Source organism: Pseudoliparis swirei, chromosome 12, assembly GCF_029220125.1.
Source record: "Pseudoliparis swirei isolate HS2019 ecotype Mariana Trench chromosome 12, NWPU_hadal_v1, whole genome shotgun sequence".
NCBI lineage: Eukaryota > Metazoa > Chordata > Actinopteri > Perciformes > Liparidae > Pseudoliparis > Pseudoliparis swirei.
The window spans coordinates 10,256,889-10,282,914 of record NC_079399.1 but is presented as its reverse complement, the minus strand read 5'-3'; the positions used below and the strand labels follow the sequence as shown (position 1 = coordinate 10,282,914).

Here is a 26,026-nt window from a genome sequence, read left to right as displayed (position 1 = left end):
AACAAACACGTAGATTGTATTTTTAAAGTGAGATGCAAATAAAAGCTATGCACTTTGTGATAAATATAGTTTGGTCAGGCAGATGTCTTTAAACACAACAATACCAATGAGCCTCGGCTGCCAAATGGAGAACGGGCTTTGAATGCATCGCTGTTGCAACTGGAAATTTTCTGAATCCCTTCGAATCGACCCTTAATCTGAAAGCAAAGCAGTCGCACACACGTCCGAAACTTAAACTCTTAAACTGCGATTGGATGTCTCCCAAATGCTCTTTATCTCTTTTTAAGTAACAGTTTTGTAATTTGGGTTTGTAAACCAGGAGAGCTCATGTCTGCCCGAGTCTCTGACGTTGCCAAGGCAGAAAATGAATGAGACGTTTACTTCCAGGAACCTGGCCGGTAAAAATAATTCCTCTCTCTCCGTAACTCTATTTATTTAGTGTGTGTGTGTGCCTGTGTGTGTGCCTGTGTGTGTATGTGTGCATCTCATTTGTGCACCAAGTTTTCGCTCAGTTGCCCTCTCTCTCTGTTGTGCTCTCTCTTTTCTCTCTCTCTCTCTCTCTGTTGCGCTCTCTCTTTTCTCTCTCTCTCTCTCTGTTGCGCTCTCTTTTCTCTCTCTCTCTCTGTTGCGCTCTCTTTTTTCTCTCTCTCTCTCTCTCTGTTGCGCTCTCTTTTCTCTCTCTCTCTCTGTTGCGCTCTCTTTTTTCTCTCTCTCTCTCTCTGTTGCGCTCTCTCTTTTCTCTCTCTCTCTCTCTGTTGCGCTCTCTCTCTTTTCTCTCTCTCTGTTGCACGCTCTCTTTTCTCTCTCTCTCTCTCTGTTGCGCTCTCTCTTTTCTCTCTCTCTGTTGCACGCTCTCTCTCTCTGCCTGTCTCTCGCTCATTGATCCGCTGGTTGTCTTGCGTAATGTCGTTCTGCCTTCACGGCAGAGGCAGTGTTTATCTTTCCTTCCACTGCTGCTTTTGATCCGGCTCTCCGTCTCTCTCTCTCTCTCTCTCCTGCTCTCGCTCTCTCTCTCTCTCTCTGATCCAAAAGGAGTCCTGTGTCCCTCTTCCTCTCCATCTCTCTCCGGATCATTGGCAGTAAAAAGTGAACCGCGTGCAATCAGCTTTCCTCCTCGTCCAGTTCAACTCGTGCTTTCCTTCTTCTCCTCTCCAGCCCGCTTGTCGGCACTTTCCACTCTTCTCTCCCTCTTAATTCTTTTTTTCTCCCCCTCTCGTTCTTTGTCTTCTTCATTTCTTTTTTTCTTCGTCACCCTCCTCCTCCGACTCTGCCGTCTCAAGTGATTTGTTTGATTCTCTTCTGGCTCTGCAGTCGGGGGAGGGGGGTGGGGGGGCGCGTGAGAATGTCCGCGTGGAGGATAAAGTGAGTGTCTCGTCTTGTCCCGCTCGGCTGCATCATCGTGTGTGTGTGTGTGTGTGTGTGAGTGTGCATTCTGAGAGTTGTGTGAGAGTGACAGTTTATAAAGAGAGCGAGATAGAGAGAGAGGGATAACTGAGGCTGTGTAGTGGGTGTGTGACAAAACAGGGGGCATGCTGAGTTGAGTACGCTTGTAAGTGTGTGTGTGTGTTTCTCTTTCTCTCTCTCTGTGCATGTGTGTGTGTGTGTGCGCGCATCACGTCAGCTTGGCTGGGGTCTGGTCGGCGGGCTCGGGAGGAGAGGGAGAACAATATGAGCGGGTAGGGCAGCGCTAGCATGCGTACCAGGAACAGGCTGCTGCAGAGTTGTAGCAGTCCTAAGATGATGGCCATGGTCCGGACCTCCCTCCAGAAAGTGGTGGTCTTCCTACACAGACTCCAGAGGATGGCCATCTCCTCGCCGCGCTACCAGAAACTCTGCAAGGTACGTGGACTCCACGAGAGAGAGAGAGCGGCTGGAGGACTGAGTTTTTGGTTTAGTTTTTTCTTCCTTTCCTTTGACTAAATTGGATGGAATTTAGTTTGAAGTTTCAACATGTGCGAGGTCGATTCTTGGAAATTCATTTTTACCCTTCTTTTTTTTTTAATGAAACTTTCAGTCTGCTTGAGGCGTTTTAATTAGTTTTTAAGACTCTTTCTACTAATGTGACGCCTGTTTGGGTTTGCCTCCCAGCAGATATATCTATGAATATAAACCGACATGAGGACTTTTTCTGCATAACAAATACTGTGTGTGTGTGTGTGTGTGTGTGTGTGTGTGTGTGTGTGTGTGTGTGTGTGTGTGTGTGTGTGTGTGTGTGTGTGTGTGTGTGTGTGTGTGTGTGTGTGTGTGTGTGTGTGTGTGTGTGTGTGTGTGTGTGTGTGTGTGTGTGTGTGTGTGTGTGGATTGTCTGTTCTGAAGTGAGTCTTGACTGTGGCGGTGCCGGCGTAAACAAACTAACAAGGTAGAGCCGAGCATGTGCTGGTTTTGAGTGAGTGTGTCGTCTCCGGCTTCCTGACGAGATCTCCTGCTGAAAGGAGAGCCGCATTCCTCACACGACTGAGGAGAGTTTTCCACATAACGGCCGTAATGAAGGATTTACTCTCTCAAATAAATGACGTAGCTAAAATCACACACAGCAAATTAATTAGAAAAGAGTTATCGGGAGTTATGTTCTTTAAGTTTAATGAAGAAAAAAATAAACTGGTTGTATCTTTTTGCTCTGTCGATTTCCCCTCAGAGGAAGCGCTTGCTGCTCTGTGGTGCTCGTTTTCTACCACTGTCGATCACCATTGGATGCTGATCTTCATTGCGTAACATTGGCCCGCTCTCGTTAAGAGGGCAGAGGGGACCAGCTGTTGAGATTTGACAGTGTGAGAGACTAATGCATCCGACCAGGTTCTGATTACGTGCCAGCTTCAATCATGCTCCAACAAACATGTGCTGGTTGGACTTAATCTATCTTTAATCCATCTTTAATCCATGAATCCAGCGCTCGTTAGGGCTCCACCCTTTCCCCCCCTAGTGCATGTGTTTGGTTGTCTGTCAGTTTACTTTCTATGAATACAGGTCAATTTAGTGCCCTTTGTGCGGGTGGGAGAAATAAACGGATCTTTAGGCATCAATACTTTCTTCTTCTTGCTCAGTCTCAGTTATTTATCTTGTTGATGCTTTGCTTGTTTCTGCTTATTTAACCAATTCTGGGGAGAACAAGTGAAATCAGATCTTTCCTGCTGCCCTGCAGGTGTACAAAATCTGCACATTCAACACTTCGGTTTTCTTGTTTCTCGTTAAATGTGTAAACACGCTTATTTGGCTGCGATCGGCATCCTTAGGTTACACCTTCCTGGTTTGCGTCCCTGCTGGAAGGCATCAGTCATTCCACACTCGATTACCCTCCCCTGGGTCGCATCAGTCATTCCAGCTTCGTTTGGCCTTCCCTTGGGGGAATCAGTAATGCTGGGCTTGTCCTGCCTCCCTGGGGCGCGCTCACTGGCTGCCAGACTGGAACAGTGACTTCTGCGTGATGGATTTGGTCGAGGCTCACTCTCTCGGGCTATTCTTCCTGCTTCAGGACGGCGCCTGGAACAGCCCACATGGCTGTACTCAGGATGAGAAGTACTTGAGCCAACTTTAATAAACTAGTGGCCCCTCTAATAATTGATTTCAATGATATACAACCACTAAGAGAAATAACTAGAGAAGTTATGAAAAGCGTCCATCCTGGACCATCATGGACCATCCTGGACATCAGCATATCAATAATCATCAGCAGATCTGTCTGACCATGTCAATGACCAGTTTTTTTTAGTACATGCAGGCTTTATTTTACGGTCGGCAGTTTAATTAAGCCGCAAAGCCAAGCTTATCTTCTAAAACTTAATGACCGCCATCATATTGGTCCTCTCAACTGGCAGGATGAAGCAGGGTGACCGCTGTGCCAGTCCACCAAGCTATGAGCGATGGGAACTTTATAAAGTCTCCTGAGTCGTAACCAACACATTTTTATTTTTTTCCTCGTGTTAATCGTGTTTCGCTGGAAGCTTTTGGGTGTTTGTGTGCCCCTTTAACAGCATTCATTAATAACAGACAGCATCCATTATGTGATGTACAATACTGCACTTAGCAGACTTTGCAAGCAGAAGCCATTCAGCCGTTTTTAGAATTGCATCTATTATTTGTATTTATTTTTTCCAGCATTCAAATTCAAAGCAATACTGTTTAATGAGCTGTTTAATTAGTGATATTTTACACAGTGCTGCTCCCTAAGGCTTTGTTTATGTGCGTGTTCTCATCGTGTATTTATGCCACACACAGAACCACCTTCACTACCGTTGAACACACCAGCTTAATTCCTGAAATGTGAATCGTTGTACCGTCCTGATTGTTTCTTTTCACGTTCACGCACCTCGTGGTCCTTCTTCTCCAGTGTTCCCGCTTCTTCTTTGCATGCATGCAGATCGGTGACGTGAGTAGTGTTCTGGTTCAGAGCACTTCTGAGGAGCATGCCTGGTTGGCTGACACTGAGGCAAACCAAGGCTCATCCCATCTCCTCCCTTTTGCTGTGCTCTGCCTCTCTGTCTGTAATCACTAGCTGCGAATTGGCTGAAGGACCCACCTCCCTCCTGAGGAGTGTCCTCCTACTCTCATTACTGTGGCATTGGCTCCTGCTGTGTGTGTGAGTGTTTCCAGCCAAGACCCACTTCAGAAACAGCCCCAAAGCATTGACGGATCGTCGTCATGCCTTCTCTTTCCTATTGTTTTTCTGGCAAAGGCGTTGGCCTTTGGCCTCCACACTCCATCCACCTTTGCTTGTGGCTCACTCTTACCCCAGGACAGGTGACTCAGGCATGGGCATGCAGCCCAGCTGTCTGACCTCCTCGTCCTTGAGCTTCAACGTGGTCCTGTGGGTTATTAGCAAGCGTTAGCATGAACAGTTGGAGCCTCAGGTGCAGCCGGATCTCGCCCCCACTCCTCCCACTGTTACCTGGCTCGCACTCAAATCACAGATTTCTATTTATTTCACGGACGCTTAGACAAATTTAGTGTACGGACACGCATGCCCATAATGCATTCTGTTCTATCTCGCACACACATGCGCAATCGCTCAGCCACAAGTATACACACACACACACGCTCGCTCGCTCGCTCACTCACTCACTCCACAGCAAGCTAGTGGGATGAGTCCCAGACACGGGGAGTGATATGTTTACAGATAAATGTAGATAACTTACATTCATCAAGACAATATTGGGTGAGAGCAAGGACAATAAAAGAAAATTCTACCCCCGATCAACATTATATGTAAATCACCGCAGACGGACCTGATAATGGCAGTAGTGGTGATTTGAAAAAGCACTTAAATCATGGACACAGCCCAGAGCTAAGCTGCTGTCCTGTCAATGGGCATTTCTGTAGCAAGTGACTGTTTGATGGAGGAGAAATTCACAATGTGATTGACAAATGTCATCCTGGGATTAGATGAAAGCTGCAATAAACTGTATTATTAGATGCAAATATAAATGGAGAGAAAGTCTTTCAAACTCTCTCTGTCTCTGTCTCTTTCCTTTTGTCTCCCAATATCCAGTAAACCCATTTATTGAGCCAGTATTTGCACGTGGGCGATGGATTTTGTGCACACAATTCCATTAGTGGCTTTCAGGCAGCAGCAAGCTAAACCTGCTAATGCATGAGTGGTTTATCGTAAGATGGAATTTGAGGGTGCTGGAAGCTCTGGAACCGCCAGCCCCTCAACATGCGACGGTCAGGGTGACAGCAGAAAGTAGTTTTATGGGTGCATGAATATTGTTTCACACTCCATTGCTCGATTAAGTAAACACAATTATATTTGTTTCCCTCATTGGATAATGTTGATGATAACTATTTAGTATAATTAATTATTACATGAGAGAGAGTGTGGGCTAATGGATGCAGCCCTTTGGCAAGTAGAGCTTGATTTTTACTGGAATTATTTATGCTAAGCTAATTGCCTCTTAGCTCAAGACCTGAAGACTGAAAACGGAGAGAAACAGAAACAGATTGCCTGGCTCTCCCGAAAGTTTAGAAATATCATGATAAGCACCCCTGAAATTAATTAATTTACTCATTGTATCTAATTTGTTTAGTTCGTATACAAACAGCATTGTGAAAAACTCACTTATGAAGTAGTTGCATCCTGTAAATCACTTTTAAATCCAAACTCATCGCACACAGCCATACATTAACTGTCATAGTGTCAAACTGTCAAAGTTATAACAAATATTTAAACAAGACAAAGTAATCAATGCTATACATAATGTACTACAGACACATTTCAGGTGTGCACTAAATGTATTGAAGTCCAATACAACAACACTTGTTTGTCTGCAGACAGCAGATTTGTCCCAAACTCTCTGACTCACCGGACATCATGATCTATGGCCGGCCCAAACTTCCAGAGCCAGATCACACCACGTTGAGACAGGATGGAGATAACGATGCCCCTCAGGCTCTGTGGACAAAAGGCACATAGCATTCAACTCCATTCAACTCCATCGCAAGGTTTTTGCCTTCCTTTCTTTTCTCTCCTGCCGGCCATGACCACCTCTCCCTCTGGAGGAGAATCGCTGTAAAAATGAATGTAAATTGAAAGTACAGAGAGGCTGGCATTAAAAAGAAAAAGAGACGGGGACACGTTGACCGAGAGAGAGGCTGAGAGGCAGGAAGCGGTGATGTTGCCAGCTTGAAGTCTCTGACCTTCCCAACCCCCCCCCCCACACACACACACACACACACACACCTCTTACATCGCCCAGACGGTTTGCCACACAGAGTTTGGTGTCAGCCTAAATGGGGGAAATAAAACGAGGGGTGCAATCATTCTTCTATCCCTGGCATGACGATCAATCTACGGGGGACAAGGCCTGGGCTCCTCAGCCCACCGGTGTCCCTCCTTGCCAATATCTATGGTAAGCACACAAACTCAGTGCTGACTCACTGTCCATATCGTGTTCCCTCTCAGTACGTGAGCCTCCGTACCTCCGTGGTGCTGAGAGAGATCAGTTTCAAATTGGAGTTATTGTGGTGTGTATACACACACACGAACACTCACACGCGCACACACACTTGTTAACATTAGGCCAGAGTAATGATAAGAAGAGTATTGACCTATTCATTATTATGCAGATTTGACCTAGAAATCATTTACTTTTTTCATCCTCTCGCCGTTACTTCCTGTTACATTCCTCCTTTTTTCTCCATTTGTTCTGCCCATTTTTTCTCTCATGTCGAGGGTAATTAATTCTTTGAAAAGAAGTGGCATATTTGCTGAGAGTCAAGTTTCCTCCTTCTATGTCTCAGTGGTTTGCCATTTTATTTCTGTGGTGACAAAACCATTTTGAATATCCTCTGTTTTGTGGCACATTTGAGTGATTTACCACTCTTAACATCTTGTATTCACGTCGGAGTGAAAGTCTTTGTTTAGCTGTTTCTGAGTGTAATGTTTTATGTTAAATCATTTATTTAGCTGAAAAGTATGAAGCCAAACTCTCGCCTGGCTTTACCTGTCTTTTACCTATTCGGCTGTTATAAACCCATCCCTCAGTAAACCAGGAAGCTCATCCTCTTTCCATTTATGTCGTCATCCGCTCTTTGCATGTCACTCTTAAATCATTCATGCTTTCCCTCTTCTCCTCCCATCCTTCGAAAACCCTCGGCCCATCTCTTCCTCAAGTTTTAGCCGGATGGCTTCCACCATGCTTCTTGAACATGCTTTGACATCCCGCTTATGAAGCAGATCATTACATGCTAATGAAACATTGATCAAATGCTTTCTCTGACACTGCAACATCTAATTATGCACGGTCAGATCCTTTGGGGGCCAGTTTCCATCACTGAAACTCACTGAAATGCCCACTCCCACATCATATGGGATCCCCCTTACCCGCTCGAGGTTGTGTATGTGTCAGTTTTGCTTCTGCAGCCTCTTTAGAGTGAATGAGAGAATGTAAATATCTGCAGGTTAATGATACAATTAAGAAATATGTCCACAATTAATCCAAGAAGACATCACTTAGTCAATCTTCTGAATACTTTGTTGAACAAAATTCAATTAAAATTTGAGCTTACATGTTTCTGTCATGGAGAGACCCCTGACTTGGGGCCTAAATGAAGAGGAAAAAAGATATGAAGATAGTCGGGGGATCAAACGAGCAAAAAGAGATACAGAAGAAGTACAACAGAACACATATTACCTATTAGAAGGTATAGTGTTGAAGGAAAGAGCAGTGTCCGTTGCTTAAAGCAGGAGATAGTAAATACAGTGGTGCGCAAAAACTAAGGGTTACTGAAAATGTTTCCTCTGTTAAATCACAGGGAGATTAAAGATAAATCGTCCTATATATAGTTTGTAATCTGCAGGAGGGTACAGCCTGCAAGAGGAGCCAGAGTCATATGATCTGTAGTCAGCATGTTACATTTAGTATAATTTCTTAACTTTGCCCAAAGGAGTTCCAGCTGTTGACATAAAGTTTGTGCGCAAAGCTAAAAAGACACTCAAAATCAGAAATGTCCTCTCCACACATCGTGGTTATATGATTAGACACGAGACGGCTCTATCAAATGTGTGAGATTCAAGAAAGTTGAGCGAGGGATCAGAGATGACAGCAAACGGATCAGTGTGAGCAGCGAACATTTTTGAGAAAGACGGTCCAACATCAGCGTTAACTCCGCCTGAGAGGTACCTTCACACATCGGACCAGAGACATCAAAGAACATTCCTCGCCGGTAAGACGTGACGAGGAATCAAATTAGATTCACGACATGGCTGCAAGTGTGGGTGTTCATTAGTTCAGCACATTTCATAGTTATCAGCCAAATGTCTGAAAAGAGGGGCATTTTCACTCGTCACCCGGAGGGGATGAGTCCAGCTCCGCCGTAAAAAAGGAACAGGAAGTGGGAAAAGAACTGAAATGAGGAAAGACGGAACATGACGCTAGTAGAAGGATGGGAAATAAAAGAAGAGGGATATTGTGACAGGAAGTAGAAGTGTGAATTTGACATGGAGAAAGAGTCGGAAAGATGGGAAACCTGAGCGAGGAAGAAATGGTAGAGACACGTGTACAATTTCTTTTTTACATCTTTGAGGTTTGCAGGGTTGATTCAAGGGTCACTGGAGAAACGACACACACACACACACGCATGCTGGATCGATCCAAGTGCTCATTTTCAGTCGAAGCATATTCTTGGATTGGACATGTGGTGAAAATTCATTTATTGCTTCAGTACATCGACTTCATTTCCACCAACTGCCTTGCTTACCACTGCTGGAAAAAAAAAAATACCAGCAAAGCCTATTACACATGTGTGCATTTTACACCCAGGTAGGTCGTGTTGAACGTCTCCCTCATCTGATCTCCGTCCCGCCTTCAGCGCAGCTTGAGTTTGTGTGCCAGTTCGTGCCTGCTAAATATCATTGGGATTAGCACCGGGGGCTTAATTAAAAAGCAATTACCTTTGGTCGCTGTGGGCAACGCTTGGCGAGGAGTAGCTCGACTAAGCTGGTGAACGGTGTGAGGGACCCTCTGCGTGCATCACGCACACAAACACGCGGACAAATTGTGCAATTGTCTTCTGCATTCAAGGAGGATTAAAACGATTGTTAATTAGAAGAGGGGCGGAGGTTAAGATGGTCGGGAAGGGGCTTCGTTCCCCTACGCCTCTTACAGCCGCCGTGTGTTTGTTTATGAGGTTGAAGGGGCAAATGATACGCCCTCTGATGGGCCAGTTCGCATGCTCCCTCCCTCCCTCTGGCGTATTTGTGTTTTTGCGCTCTAAAATCCTAAAATAGGTTAGCACAGTTAGCACCAGAGCAAATCGTTTCATGCTTCAATTAGATGTTACTGATGGCAGTAATTAGATCATCTCTCTGAGACTCACTGCGGAGTGCCCTTGAAGAACCCTGCATGCTGGAGACGGTAGACAGAGGGAAGTCTGTGTGTGTGTGTGTGTGTGTGTGTGTGTGTGTGTTTCCTTTCCTGTAACACTGATGGATCTTTCTGAATGCAAAGGATGCTTTGTGTTCACTTGTAAAACTAGAGATTTATGTGTGTGTCATGGTTTTGAGAACCTTGAGTGTAAATAGTGGGGTGAAACAGTGGAATATTTTAACTGATGACATCAACGAAAGTAAAAATCTGGTGATATTTAAGAAAAAATGTAAAGACATGACTGGAGAAGTATAGACGTAACAGCATTGATGAAGCATAATAAGTCACGGTTAATTGGGACAAGTTCTTGAAATTCTGGTTTGTTTGTTTTGTTTTATGTATATGTGTATGTATGTATGTGTATATATGTATATATATATATCGGTCAGCCACTTTCTTCTTTTGTTGAATTCTGATTGTTGTATATTTTGCTGATCGAATTAAACTAAACTCAAACTCAAATACCTAAACTGACCTCAGCAATAGAACAACTTGTACGAGCTGATGAGCAACAGGTTTAGTGGCAATACACAAATATTAGTCAACAGCATGTATCACAAAAGGAGCTCAAATAATCTGCCGTAACAATTAATAGATCAACCATGCCTTTTCCCCGTATTGGGAATGTGGCCTGTAAACTCGATGTCTTTCTCAGTTGAACTGGTCAAAAGTCCAAACTGCTCTTTAAGTGGAGGAGTTGTGGAGGAAGATAAACGCTCCACTGAAGAGGCTTTTAGTGCCGTCTGCTCTGATCAACCGCATTGGCGCTCGCTGCTTCCCGATGGGCATTGTGTATCCATTTGCAACACATTACTCGCATCGATTCGCAGAGAAAAGGAAGATCATTTTCATATTGAATTCAATTAGAAAATAATCTATCCAAAAGCTTTACGCAACAAAACCATCCCAACACACGATCCGTCGCCTGGACGCGTCGGGTTCGGGTCCGATTACTGAAGCCTGCTCTTAGCTGAGGCGTGGTCAGTCTCTGTGTGTGTGTGTGTGTGTGTGTGTGTGTGTGTGTGTGTGTTCTGTGAAAAAATCAAAGGAAGCCTCCAAATTTCAAATGAAGTGTGAACTATTCCTCTATTTGGGTATATTATTAATTAAGAAGTGGGTCACGGTTTGGGTTAATTTTTGTGTGTGTGTGCCCTCAAGTTCATTGCATTGTGGTAGTTCATCAAGATTTAATTTTGTATTGATGTTTTCTATCCTGTAGAGTGACCATTAATTACTACTAACCTCTCTGGGAAAATACACACACACACACGCACGTGCGCAGGAAGACACCTCCACCCCTGGCTGATGTGTCGTGATTGTCCTCTGTGCTCTTACCATCCTGCCTTGCTCTATTTATAGCCCATTTTAGGCCCCGCCCTGCCAGACAGTGGCATGGCAACCAAATGATTGACAGGGCAATCGACAGGCATGCTCAACCCATCTGGCACTCTCCTTCCTCCTGGTGACCTTCCCTGTGACATCACTGGTGTCTGACTGTCTAGTTTCCCTCCGCACCGCCCATGTGTGAGACCGTAACTCAGTTTGGACGTCCTCACACCTCTCTGCCAAATGCCCCCTCTCACGAAGAGAGTACCCAACTCACGGAGGGGATGCGGCTCATAAAACACACACACACACACACACACACACACACACACACACACACACCTTCACTGGACGTCATCACATTTACTACTTAATCTCAACCTCGGTGCCTGGATATTAGCTGAGCTGGCAGTTTTTTTTCTCAAAGTTTGAATTGCCATTAGAAAGTGAGGACGAAATGAAGTTATCAGTTGTGCTTATTGACTAATCATAACAATCGTGGTGTGGATAAAGGTACGGCTGTTATCTCACATTACACAATGTCGAACATTTAGGTTATCACTCGAGTGAAGCTAGCGGAAAACAATAATGGTTACACAGCGTATACTTGAGATATATCTCTAACAAGCGAATAAGCGATAGCTTTTGACATTATCTTCGGTATGAAATATGCTTTCTAATCCTCTAGAACGTAAGCAGTCAAGCTCTTAGCCTCCAGAGTCGGCACACAGGAGGTCAAGTGTTATATTTGCAGCAGCAACAGTGTTTTATTGAGAAAAACAAGAATGTCATGGTGAGAAAATGAGCGGAAATAGCTGAACTTTCAAAGGAAACGGCAACACTTGCAAAAAACATAAACTTGCATCAACTATCTGAAAATGCTGTCACAAGAAAATACTAAGTATGTTACACCAATTGCAAGCCACATTCAAGTCTTGGACTTTAAGACCGTATCAGTTTTAATCGTTATTTGGTCCAAGTCTGAATGCCCCCTCACCGGTCCCCGTTATCTCCAGCACACGCCACTCTGAAACTCTCCTCCACATTTGCAGCCATGGTGCTCCATTCCCATTCTCCCACGTACAGCAACATAAATATTACATCCAGTCTAAATTCTATCGTTAGGCCCTTTTTGTACTCACAGCGGCTTCACTTTCACAGTCTATCTGTCTTCCTCTGTTTGTCAGGAAGATGAATCGGTGCCCTGGAGCGTCGCTGTGCTCGCCACTAACTCTGCAGCAAAGCTACCACTCAGGTTCTTGTTAGCAACGGTATTAATTATACTTTTAACTTTCCAGCTCGTTGAGCTTACTGTCTCAAGATGGGCAGAAGTAGCTTTCTGAATTTGGCGTCGTGGCTACCTTAAAGTACATGCTTTGGGAATCATGCTGATGATGTTTGTTGTTGCTCTGTTTGAAGTATTCTAATTATTTGCAGCTTTCCTCCCTTCCCCAGTGTTCTCTTAAATATTTGTTCGCTCTTTCACTTGAGTGTTTTGACATTTAGACTTTTAGAAAAACCTAATTCATATATTTTTTAAGAGCATTGTTTACCAAAGCATCTACCGTCAGTAAACAAAGAGGGTAGTTGTGTCCTCCTCCATCGCAAAACAACTCGTCTTTGTAGGAAAAGACTGCTCGCGTTACGTGTGGACTTCATTGTGTAGAGGTGTACATACTATAATAATATACAGCCACAACTGCTAATGCTGGTTGCCATGACAGTGTCCCTGGCCGGAAGAGAAAAAGGACCGCCGAGTGGGCAGAGGCAACGAAAAGGAAAAATAATGAATGAAGACGACATGTCATCTTATCTTCCACATGAAGCACTGCGTACTTCGTACACTGACCCTCTTTACCGGTCCTTCCAGGTCTCGTGTGTTTACTCCTGTTCCTCAGCATATTGATGCTCGTTGGCATGACAGCATCGACTCACGCACAACAACATAAACCAGCATGATGTCGCTTGCACTTGCGTGATTTAGTTTGAGGTTAGGTTAAAGTAAGACGACGCTGAGACAGGCTGTGATTGTTTGACTTTTATCTTATCGGAAAGCATTACTGGCAATAACTACAATGCCGACCGGTCCCTAATGGCACAGACGGAGGCTAATCGGAATAACCTGCAAGACATGGCACAGGGTCCAGAATGCTCAGTAAAGAAGACCTGAGTGCATAGATTCAATCAAAGGAAAGTGATTTATAAGCCAAATAAATATAGGAACGTTTCCATTTTTATGACGAATGCCAGTCAAGCTGAAAGAAAGGCCAGACCGGCAGTAAAGTATTTTAGAGAGGGGAGTCAGCGTTGGTGCTCATTTATATTCTGGCTTCAAGAGGGTGTCCATTGTTCATTCCCAGCCATTAAAATCTCTGCTACAGATATGATAATGCCTTCAATTATGATTAACCTGGCTGGCAGTGGTTTCAGTGGTTGTTAGAAACTCTGCTGCTCAGCCAGTGTGTTCAGCAGGAGTTGTAAACGCTTCCCGCTGCTCTCCCCATTGTTGTGTGTATGAACACTCAGCGGATGATTGTGTGAAGGGACTGATTTGCAAGATTAGAATGGAAATTAATGAGGTGGCTCTGTGTTGCTTGTACACAAATACAATAATACAAAAGAGCCGTAAAAACAATGCAGTTAGAACTCTGATGTGAATTCACGCTGAATCTTAATGTCCAGCCAAAGCTCTCTTGGGCATTGCAGGCGATGTTGCTGCCGCCGTGCCCTTTCATCAATTGAAACAGATGTAAGTCTGATTGAATGGCTCCCAACACTAGGATTGTATTTTCCCAGCAGTGTGAAGGATATTGGGATGATGTTCTGTGTTGCTGAATTGCTTCTGGAAACTGCGAGTATTAAGGGGCTGAATTGGAGGGGACAAATAGCCGCCGTAATGGAAGATGGCCTCCGGCTATGTCTGTGGTATAACTCAGTTTTTCCCAGGCTATCGTGGATTTTATTCATTTCTATTTTCCAATTTAAGTTCAGAGCAATAACACGGAGCAGTTTTTCTCCATTTCGTCTCTGTCTACTCATTCCCATTTTTCGTAGAAGTTTTTTTGGGAATGGCCTGATGTGCCCCGGTGCCTTTAAAGAGGGAGTATGTGTGCGATTCCACTTTTCCTTTGTCTCAGCCCACTTGTTTCCGTTTATATACGAGAACTGACAGGCCCCTTAAGCTCGGTGGGAAATCCATGTAGGGCTCCGACCTTTCCATAGGCATGTCACTCTTCACCTAATTGCTCAGTTCACGAGTATCCTTCAATTAACCAATGCACACACGCACACACAGTCACACACACACACACACAGTTTTTCCAGTTAGTCACCGAGCAGACTACATTGATAAATGGCTTTAACGCTGGAGGTGCTGACTGGTGTTTGTGATTGTAACGCTGATTAGCTGCACAGTTAAGACGCCACACACACACACACACACACACACACACACACACACACACACTGTCTCCAACTCCCAATTTCAATTGTATTTTTTCCTCTTCCCTGCCTCCACCGCACTGTACCGAGTGCCTTGTTAAGGCTGAACTGACATTTATAAGTGGCTGCTTCCTTTTATAATGATTAAATGGTTTCAGGCCATGATGCACTGGGATTACTAAAGTGGTGAATATATATCCTGGATAGTCGTCGCTTAAAGGGCTTTAAAAAAAAAAAAAAAAGATAGTCAAAGGAAATCAGTAATTTCATTATTCATTTTAGCTATATTTGATAAAATACACACACTTTCAGTTTATCAAAGAAACTAATACATTCATGTTAACTTGATTTTACATGTATTTCCTATTCATGAGGGCTATGTCTGTGATGCACTGAGATGTGTTGTTTGGAAACTCCTGTGATTGAATCTGACTTCCAAATGTGATTTAAATGCCGTCAGCAACATCTCCAATGTTTTTCTCGTCATAAGTGGATGCATCTCAAACGGCCCATTCCCTCACAAAGAAACAACAACACTGCTGATACAAACAGGAAGCCACCGTTTCAATGTTTTTCAAGTACTGAAAGTGGATCAATTCGTAGCAATATGTTTCTGAAATAAAATAATTAGAACGAGAACGTGTCATTTAGTTTGAGTTGAACTGATTTTAGCGTATTATAAGTGGCATGTGTCATTGGTTCATTTTGCAATGGTGACTCATTGTTGCTTCACTCCTACAACGAAATATACGAGGAACATTTTCAGACTGTACAAAGACATGCAGTTCTCGAAGAGAGCAACTTTCCTGCGAAAGATTTTTGTTTTATTCCTGCTCTCCATCCTTAGAGGTACCTTCCAGCTCATCAACGTATCCCTCGCTCAGTACAGGATTGTTGTTATGATATCAAGAGGAACAATTATGATTTTATGTTCTTCTTCATTGCAGCCGAGGTTATCTTACATTTTTTTTATTGATGTTGAAGGTTGAGTGCTGAGATGGTTTGCCGTGTTGCTTCTCTGTGGCATTTAGTTTAATTGATGCAGTCTAGTTTTATGAGATGACCTTCATGATAATATTATGTGCTGCATATTTCTGTTGGTGGGTGACTTGCTAACATGGTGATTTTCATATTTTAGATGAGATGGATGGTGTCTGCTTGTTTTCTACACACTGAGGGGGGTACAAATCAATTTCCATGCTTATTGATTAATATTAGAAATGCATTACCATCAAGCTGTTAACAGGGCAATTGATTTGTGTATTAACTTTATTAACATTTTTGTTGCATTTTATATTGGGTGAGAACATCTGATCTATGAATCTCTGAGTGTTAACTCGAAACCACTGTAATCTGTATTAGAAAAGCCGTCGATGCACTTACTGCCTGTTTATGGATTCAGAACCTCATTTTAGACAAATTACAGGAATATTATCGGAAAGGTTGAAGTGTATATGTGATGTTACCTCAGTTTAGTTGGAAGTAAACATTTACATATCAGCATACAGAAGTCATTGCAGCAATTCCATGCTTATGGTGGATAAAATAAGATAATCCTTTATTAGTCCCACAGTGGGGACATTTCATGATCACAGCAGCGGGTGCACATTAGAGCATTAATAGAAAATAAAAGATACAAATAAAACACAATAACAATACTAAATACTAATACTAAATATACAGACGAAACTAAATCTATACACAAGGCAGTGACCAAAGTGGTTATGTTTGTGTTCGTGCCTTGAGTTCATCTCACTGTATTTTACAGGATCAGAATTACTCAACATCTTTTCTACACAATGTATGCAAACCGTTGCATGTTCAGGAAAGCATTTACTCCAATTCATCATGACTTCTGTCTGTTTTTTAATCTCCCGTTCACCTTGGAACCAACATTTTCTTCATAATTCAAGGTAACATGATGTGAGTAGTTGAAGTATTTCCTTAATTGCCCTATGTGGTTTTTGTAGCAGTGCCCTGAGACTTTCATATTCAACTGGCACAGACGTTATTAAGTCTTCGGACATGAGGTCGGCTCCCTCCATCGACCGCAAGGATGTACCTCTCTATTCGTGTCACAGCTGGGCCAATCACATTTCTACACGATGAACCGGTCATCTGAGTAAAATGCACTAAAAGGAGGAGAAATGACCCATTAAAATGAATCGCACTCGCATTGTGCTCCTGCAGGAAGGCAACACACGCTCCATGAACTGCATCTTTTTAGATCGTGTCAAGCAAAGGTACATTTTCTTATGATGACCTTCTGCTGTACGTCCTCATCTTTCCTGCTGAAGCCAGCAAAACAGTCACCTGCATGTGCTTTTCAGCCAGAGTTGTAATTAGGTCACAGGCTTCTCGTCTTCCTTCCCCTCACCATGTTTTACTTAGTTGCTGCACATAAATTAAATAATAAATTGTATCTGAGTCCATGAAAACAAAAACAAAGGTTTTGGTGCCTGAGGGCAGAATAAGTGGAAGATCATCGATGCAGCTATTTCTTATTTTTTCACATATTCCCTTTTCCCTCGTGCCATGTCCTTGTCTCTTGTGCCAGGCACTTTGGAGGTCATAGCAAATTAGCATGTGTTGCTAATAGTCTCTTTTTCCTGAGTGCCTCTCAACATTAGAGTTGCCAGCTCTTGCTTTATTTGAATTGATTGATTCTAAAAGTCTTGTAATTGCACACAGTAGACACTGCCTAACAAACAATATGCTCCCTGTCTGGATGATTTTCTTCCTAATGTGTGTTCACAGGTGGAGCTGGGAGCTTGTAATTTGGCCTCAGTCAGTGCGTTTACATGCAATCGAATTATTGGCTTAGTCGGACTGAAATCGAATTATCCGTTTCATGTAAACACCTTAGTCGGACTATGTGCGGTCCGACTTCGGTCCGATTAACACCCTGGATAGCTCGGTCCGATCCAGTTGATAATTCGACTCTCGCGGCATGTAACTCTGAATTCGATTCGGAACTGGACTTTGCGTCTTTGCGCATGCTCCAGATCCCGCCGCCCTCCTCCCCCCTCCCTCCCATGTCGTGACCCGGAAGTCGAAAGTGACGATAAATTGTCACTGCCGGCAACCTGGCTGGCAGAAAACAAACAAACAACCAGTCCCGCTGCTCACCATGTTGGTGCCCTAAGCAGAACTCCTCATGATGCCCCCTGAGATCGGGTCTGTGTGCGCGGATGTGTCGGCGCATCACGGCAGAGCGATGCGACCCGAGAAGTGTTAACGGGGTGCTGAGCGATTAAATATATCTCTTGTTCTGCCTGTTTTGTGATATACATGCCTAAAAGGCGCCTACTATTTCTAGACTGAAATAATATCGGCATTATAATGATTATAACTATGAGGATTTTTTTAGTTGCCTATTTTGTGGAGCCCTCAGGACTTGGTGCCCTACGCGCAGCGCGTCGTGCGCTATGGGAGCGGCGGCGCTGCAAACAACGCTCTGGAGAACACAAGAGCCACACATTCTGGACCGAAGAGCAGACAGAATTTATGCTTCATGTATTGAAGGAGTTGAACATACTAAAGTTCATGGTTCTTTCTCGAAATGTTGTTGTTGTTGTTGGTGGTTGTTGTTGGTGGTGGTGAAGAGGTCAAGCGGAAATGGCTGTATCACCACGAGTTGTAATGAAAACAGCGCCACCTATCGTATCGGATATGACATGCTTTCAAAGGCCAATGATTCGAATTACTCACTGCCATGTATATCGGGATAACAGCAGATCCCCCAAAAGATAGCATAGTCCGACTAAAGCAAGATTCGAATTATACCATCATGTAAACGCACTGACTGTGCTGCAGTGCTGAACCTTTTGATTCTTTAGGACCACAATATGTAAACGAGTGGAGAGAAATGAGCCTCGCTGCAATTGTCCGAAAGCTTTAGAGCGCCTCATTTAAATTCAAATGAATACGGACTTCACTGGAATAGAAGCTCTGTGACGCTGACCATCACACTGGCGCAGTGCATTTAGTACATGTACCCAGGCACGTGCACAGATAGAGCCCTAGTGGTGCTCAAGCACCAGCCCCTTTGCCCTGGATGAGAAAAGTGCCCTTTTTGCTGGAGAAACATTTTTTTTATTCATCCGTATTTAAGAATAAAAGTTACCCTCTCTGTCATCAAGTCCCCCCAAATGTGTTGGGCGGCTGTAGCTCAGTGGGGTAAGAGGGCCGTCCTGCAACCGCGAGGTTGTGGGTTCGATCCCCGCTCTCCCCATTAGTTGCAAGTCGAAGTGTCCTTGAGCAAGGCACTGAACCCCCAGTTGCTTCCCGGGCGCATCACTGCAGCCCACTGCTCCTTAATAACTAAGGATGGGTTAAATGCAGAGAACTAATTTCCCCTTGGGGATTAATAAAAGTGTATATTTAATAATTTAATTTATCATCCGGCGGGGCATTTATTTGAGTTATTGTGAGAATTTCGCCCCGACATGCTCCGCGGCCAGTGTTGCCAGGTCCGCGGTTTTCCCGCGGAATTGGGCTACTTTTGAATTGTTGCCGCGGGTTGAATTTTTTGTCCGCTGGTTCGGGTAGACCTATTTTGCATGCAAATTACATTAATATCTTTAAATAAAAATCCATATTTTAAATGAAATAATTAATTTATACCCAAATCCTACCAAACTGACTCCAGATCAGCACGTACACGCCGACACATCCGCGCAGTGCCTTCGATCTCCGCGACCTTGTCCGTCACCATGGAAACATTGTCACGTGACATCTAAGCACTTTGGTGCTAGTGACGTCACGGAGCCCCGGACCAGAGTCTATAAGTAGAAGTGATTTCCAGCAAAGCAGCAGGGATTTGTGAATCTCACAGGAGCGGTGGGCGATAGGCGGTTCAGAATCGCCTACACGGGAGGAGCGATTCATCGGCGAGTCTGATTATGAATCGCCTACCTCCCCAACGGGGTGGGACGGTTTGGCGAGAATCACCTCGTGTGATTACTCCTACACCCCATCCCGGGGTGGGTTTGGTTCTGTGGGTTCACAAATGTGGCCCTTTTAACCCCTTAGTTTAGTTTAGTTTAGTTTATTTTAGTTTAGTTTAGTTTATTTCGATCAGCAAAATATACAACAATCAGAATTCAACAAAAGAAGAAAGTGGCTGACCGAAAGGGTCGAGGCTGAAGCTATCTAGCTTATAAGTGCCCTAACCTATGATTTCTCAAAAAAACTTATTTCAAAGAACCATATATATATATATATATTAGTGCTGTGAAAAATAACGCGTTATGATTAAATTACAGGATTAATTAGTTAAATTTTTTTACCGCATTTAACGCATGTGCAGAATGAGCTTCCAATACGTCTGTTGTTGGTCGTCATTCTGTCTCTACGTGTCGCGTTAACACGACTCCGATTTCCGTCTCTCGTGCGCGCCGCAAAGCTCCGGTGCCGGTGTTACACCCCTACTGGTTTTCAAACCTACTGGTTTCCCTACGCGTGCGTGTGTTGTGTTCTCTTCACATCTGCAGCGGGGCTCTGTCTCGCTCACCAGATTCGTCACACATTCACAAACATATTGCTGGAGATCTTCAAGCCTCCGTTCATATCCATTTCGGCGATTACGATTGTATAAGTGAGCAGTGCATCACAGCCACGTAGGAAGAAATACATTTAATAAAAAATAAAAATAAAAAGATCGCCCGACCTGGTTTCGATCTCTGTCACGCAAAATGAGACTGCACTCTAAGCCGCGCAGTCTGTGCGCTGCGCCACCAGATATTAGTTTCAACTCAAGTAATTGATATATTCAACCATTACGTCACATCTTTTGTTTCATGGAACAGTTTGGCGGAGGGGATCTGAAACAACTGGTTACCTTGTTCGGATATTTACACTTTGAAACATGTTTAGCGATGCTTGTTCGCAACGCAACAGCCACACAATACCGACAACAACTAATTGACTTTCGTGACGAGTATATAATGACGATGGTACTGTGAACAGAGATTAGAAACATTGCGAACACTGAACAACAGGAAGAATGGAATACTAGTAATGTTCTATCCACAAAACAATGATGAACATATTGCTGGAGCTCTTGAAGCCACATGTCACATTTATTTACGATTGTACAAGTGAGCACTACACATCACACATGAAGAAACACATATTTTTATAAAAAGACGTCATTAGCCCCGAATGTGTGTCTGGTGCTGCGGGTCAGAGGGAAAGGAGGTGCACCCGTTTGGTGGCGCGAGGAGACCTGCGCGGAGGAGGAAGTGGAGGAGGGAGGAGCGCGGCGGGGGGAGGGAGAGGAGGGGGGGCTCGTGAGCGCCGCAGGGTTGCCAGGTCTGTGTGACAAAACCAGCCCAATGGCCAATTAAAACCAGCCCAATATCAGAACTCAAAATATGCCCGTGCCAAACCATATACACTGCTTTTAAAGTCCATGTCCAGTACCGCTGCTAACCATGTTGGTGTCCTAAGCATAACTCCTTCATGATGGGGGGGGGGGGGGGAGCGCAAGTGACTTTTTTTCGTCAGGCGCTGGTGTTACACCCCTACTGGTTTTCAAACCTACTGGTTTCCCTACGCGTGCGTGTGTTGTGTTCTCTTCACATCTGCAGCGGGGCTCTGTCTCGCTCACCAGATTCGTCACACATTCACAAACATATTGCTGGAGATCTTCAAGCCCCCGTTCATATCCATTTCGGCGATTACGATTGTATAAGTGAGCAGTGCATCACAGCCACGTAGGAAGAAATAAATAACGTTAGTTATGTTTAGAGAATAGAGAGAGAGAGAGAGAGAGAGAGAGAGAGAGGGAGAGAGAAGAGAGAGGAGAGGAGAGAGAGATAATTCTTATTCCGTTCTATTTAACAGGGGCTAGTCTAGGATTTTCGTGGCCAGACTGAAAAAAAATCATAAGGCCTCTCTTGTTCAGAGGGCCGGGCCAAATGTGGAGGCGGGCCGTATCCGGCCCGTGGGCCTTAGTTTGAGGACCACTGCTCTTGGCTGTTGATGTCTATCAATATCGCTCATTTTGAAAATGACGTCAGAGGGCAATACGGATCCGTATCAGACCAGCGAGGAGGGCGATACGTGGCTGGCATGACGCCCATTAGCCAATCAGAACGCTTGTACTGTTGTTGCTATATAATAATTCATCTTTATTCATAAAGAAAATGTAAGCTAGTGGTCTGATGCTGCCCAGAGGAAACGCAGGTCGAGGATGTATTGCATCATCAGTGTATTGCTGCTAATGCTTCAACTCTGTCAGAATTTTTTTTTAGCATTGGGTGCCCTTTTTTTTGGTTTGAGCACCTGCCCCCCAAAATGTCTGGGCACATGCCTGCATGTACCTGTATGTTTCTAAGCTCACAGCACGGGCTGCTATTAGCTTTGTGGTAATGTGGAGAATCTTAATGTGTCCAAAGAGGGCAGTGTCACGGAGAAGTGGTCAAGTCGAGTAAGATGAATGTCAGATGATATGTGAAGCTGTGTGTGCATGCGGCTTGGACTTTGCTTGCGACGTGATTTAGAGATTGGGCGTTAAGCCCATTAATTTACGGCATCACAACTCTCCCAGTCAGGGTTAAGTGAACTAACAGCGAGACACGAGGCGTAAATCACATCCCGCCGTTACCCTCCATGCGGGTCTGATGACTGTCATGGTGGCGGAGGGAGAATAATGTGGAAACTAAGAGCAGTATTAGAACCTTGAATTTGGTTACAATACATTTTTTTTCCTTTCTTTTCACATGGACATTCTTTTGTGCTCAATCTTCTTTCTGTTTTTAGCGAAATCGGTTTAAGGCCATCGCCCATTGAATGGAATTGTTGTTGTGAGCTTGGAAGATTCGTAATGGTACACATCTATTATCAGGATGTCCTGGATTCTTCAAAGCATGTTATTTTTTCATTATTTTTAGCCTGGAAAAATAGGATATCAGCCACATACTAGGCTCCATTACAGGGGCTGCTATCATCAGGGTGGACAGCTAAACAATGCAGGCTTCATTAAAACAAGGGGAACTGTATTATTATTATTATTATTTAAGTACTGCCAGCCAGGAACAGGCATATGCTAATATAAAGTACACATATGCACATGGAGCTGTGCGGCTGTTTCCACTGTAAAAACTCATTTCTAATCATATGAAGCAGACCGACCCTTTATGGTTCACGGTATATTGAGGAAAACCTCAGCTGCTGGACATTGTGGACAAACACCTTTAGCAGAACTACAGACCCACTATGTCTTCAGTTTTATATTAACATGAAATGAATCTGTGAAGTGGATTTCAACACTTATTTGCTCAGCACGAGTAGATAGTTGGAGAATATTAAAACAGACCTCCCACAGATGAATAATCACCTCATATTACTCAGTAACTCTGGACTTGGCATTTCATTCTCTTTAGGTTCCATCTCACTGATTATGTGTGTGATAAAAATTAATTCATATTGCAGCCACTGCAGCCTCAGTGCTTATGGTTTTACTTTGTTGCTGTTTTATCAGTGTTGGCTGAATAAAGTTCTGGCTTCTGTTGTTTCCAACCGTCTGTTGGAGGCGACTGAATCCATCAAGTCCACAAACAAAAATGGAACAGTATTTTCCTTTTGAATCAGTCACGCTCTTCCCTTTTCTTCTTCCTAATGCAGCTGCTAAATGTACAGTGGGTTAGCGAAGGGTTAATTGGGGACTAAAAGGTGAGCAGCTGCTGACACTCACGCCCGCAAGCACTAAACGGATGCAAATTGTAGGCATGAAAATGGATCTTTGTGATCATCTTGCACTTACCCAAGATGGATATTACTGCCATTTCAACATGACTGCATGAGACATGCTGATGCATTTATTAGGGTGTTTTACATTTAAGAGCTTCGCGTCGCTGTTTGAACTTTTAGACGACATGAAAGGTCATTTGATTGCCTCCACTGGAAGGAGCTCTCAGTAAATGAGGTTATGCCTTGAGTATAACCACTACCCACCAGTTCAACTGTTTAATTCATTGCATGTTTTTATATCTCTATGGTTAGAGAGATGGCAATATCGGTCGGTTATTTTGTTAGCGTGCGGACGTCATGATTTAGTTTGCATCATAGATGATATTTATATGGTATTCAGAGCAAAAATAAGATGCAAACTTCCTTGCTTTGAAGAAACTTGCTATGTTTTGGTGCTTCGGGATCACTAAATAAAAAATGTCCTTTAAAAACGGGGCTGAGTCAGTTGTCATTGGCAAGTCAGCTTTTTGCTCTATTTAAAGCATCTCCATGTTCAGCAGAAACCTCAATGATTAGACACGCTAACAAGTAATCCACACAAACCATTTGAATGAAGACCAATCCATTCAAATGATCATACAACTGATGCCACCAACATAAAGTTAACTACAGACAACAACACTCTAAGTAATGTGGTAGACCCAAATGACCTACTGGATTCATGTTTTCAGTATTTTTAAGAATCTCTGAGGAAATGTGTTCTGGTAATGTGTTGTATGGTGGGATGGAGGCTGTGGTTAAGCATAACCAAGGACATTACTGTGTGAGTAGAGGATTCTAAATATATATATATATATATATAGATAGATTTATATATATATTAATACTGTGTCAAACTGCCTCTCTATGTCTGTGTTGGCATATGGACTTTTTGCAGCGTATCAAACTAATGTGTACAAGTGTTTTATGAACAACTGCATATTTCAAGGATCACTTTAGTTCACCATAATTGAACAGGCCTTTCATCTCTTGCTTATGCTGATTTTGATTATGTGTCTCCTCATCTCGGCAGATCAAAGGCAGCACTTACAGATTATAAAGAAGACGGCATAAATATGTGCGTGTGTGCACATGTGGATGCAACTATGCATGTGTGTGTGTGTGAATACGCAAAAAGAACATCTGAGAGAGCACGGATGTCAGCTTCTTCTTTTCTTTTCTGTCACTTTTTATCTGTTGGTCTTAATCCTCGTCTCAGTTAACAGCACAGCATTCATTTTGAATTTTGACACATCTGAAATACTTTTAAAGGTTTGATGCAGAGATCCAACTTTGGCTTGTTTGGACTTTAAAGCTTCACAAAGTGATCGTGACCACTAAGTTGTAATAGTAGACTCCAAAACAAACCAGAGAAACACAGATTTCCCATTAAAGTCTGTTTTTTAATGTGTGTCGTTGCTGCTTCTGGAGATCCAGTCCAACATTTACTCATTTGAACCCTGTTTTGGTCCCTTTGGCTTCTCCGATTCATCTCTCTTTACTAGCTATGTCACCTTTGGATGTCAAAAAAATAATGAATGAAGCTTCAATGAATGGAGGCGCTTGCCCACAGTTTTGAAAGTGGATATAATTTGTAGATGGGTTATAGAATCTCAGTCGAATCATCAGTAGCAACAACAACCTTTGTAATGTTAACTGAGCAGCTCTGCTGGTGCCTTGAACTCCCAGTGAAATAGATGTTTGAGCATCTTTAACTTCTGGACTGTGATTTAGTCCCCAGCCAAACGGAATAATTTAATTTATTTTGCTTAAAAATGTTTAATAGGTGCATAATGTGGCCTGGGATGTGATCTAAAACGATAAAAAAAAAACGTATTTGTTCATTTAATCTCAACTTTAAACTGATAAAGTGAGTGGAAACACATGACGACGTTGAGTTAGGTTGCCTGGTAACAGAACTCCACTGTTCCCGCCGGTTAATGAGACGTGACTGCATTAATGTGAATCCATTTAGCAAATACAGCAAAAGCCGATGTGCAAACAAAATTAAAAAATCTATTATATAATAAAACTACTGCTTTTTGTTCATGGTTGCTCTGAATCCCAGTAGTCTAGTGCTTTGCTTTTCATTTCTGTAGTGATTGGTAAATATGCTTTGCGTCAACACGCACAATATGTTTAACAGGCCAGGAATAACACTACATCAATATATAGTTGAGATGCAATAATGAACTCAAAGTTCCTGCTCGTGCGTCTGCTCATGGATTTTTCTCTGCTTCTGGGAAACTGACCAAGAACATTTACCTCAAGTGATGAGTAATGGTGAGAAGTGAGGACCAAAGTGGAGGCAGAAATGAGGACATGTAACACTTTAATGTAGTGTTTTTCCATAAAAAAACAATTTGGGGTCATCGGCTGGGCTGATTTACGAATCAGTTGGTCATCTATTGAGACTCCTAATATGTAATAGGTCATGTACTATATTTACAAAGCATGTGGCTTCTGAAAGTTATGCTCACTGCCTCATTATTCTCCTGTCCATTCAAAGCCTGCATCGCTGGCCTCACTTCATCATGTCACCTCTTGATCCAGCATGACTCACACAGATCTCCCAGGCATGCAGAAAGATGTTTAACATGTACATTCGCATCCATCCGTGGCTTTGAAGTCACCAGGCACGCTCGCATAACACTTGTGTCTCC

The 26,026-nt window shown here is 43.4% G+C and overlaps 1 protein-coding gene across 5 annotated transcripts in view; it reads left to right on the top strand.

Annotated features, from left to right (window-relative positions):
• Positions 1-26,026, top strand: part of utrn (utrophin) — a 166,980-nt gene that overhangs the window by 60,640 nt on the left and 80,314 nt on the right. Inside the window, exon 1 of one of the 5 annotated variants that reach the window (XM_056428729.1) lies at positions 1,678-1,839. The exons of the other annotated variants lie outside the window; for them this stretch is intronic. Coding sequence (XP_056284704.1) covers positions 1,693-1,839 — 147 coding nt within the window. The 5' untranslated portion in view covers positions 1,678-1,692. Of the gene's footprint in view, positions 1-1,677; positions 1,840-26,026 lie in introns of those variants that run through there. 5 annotated transcript variants of the gene reach the window in all.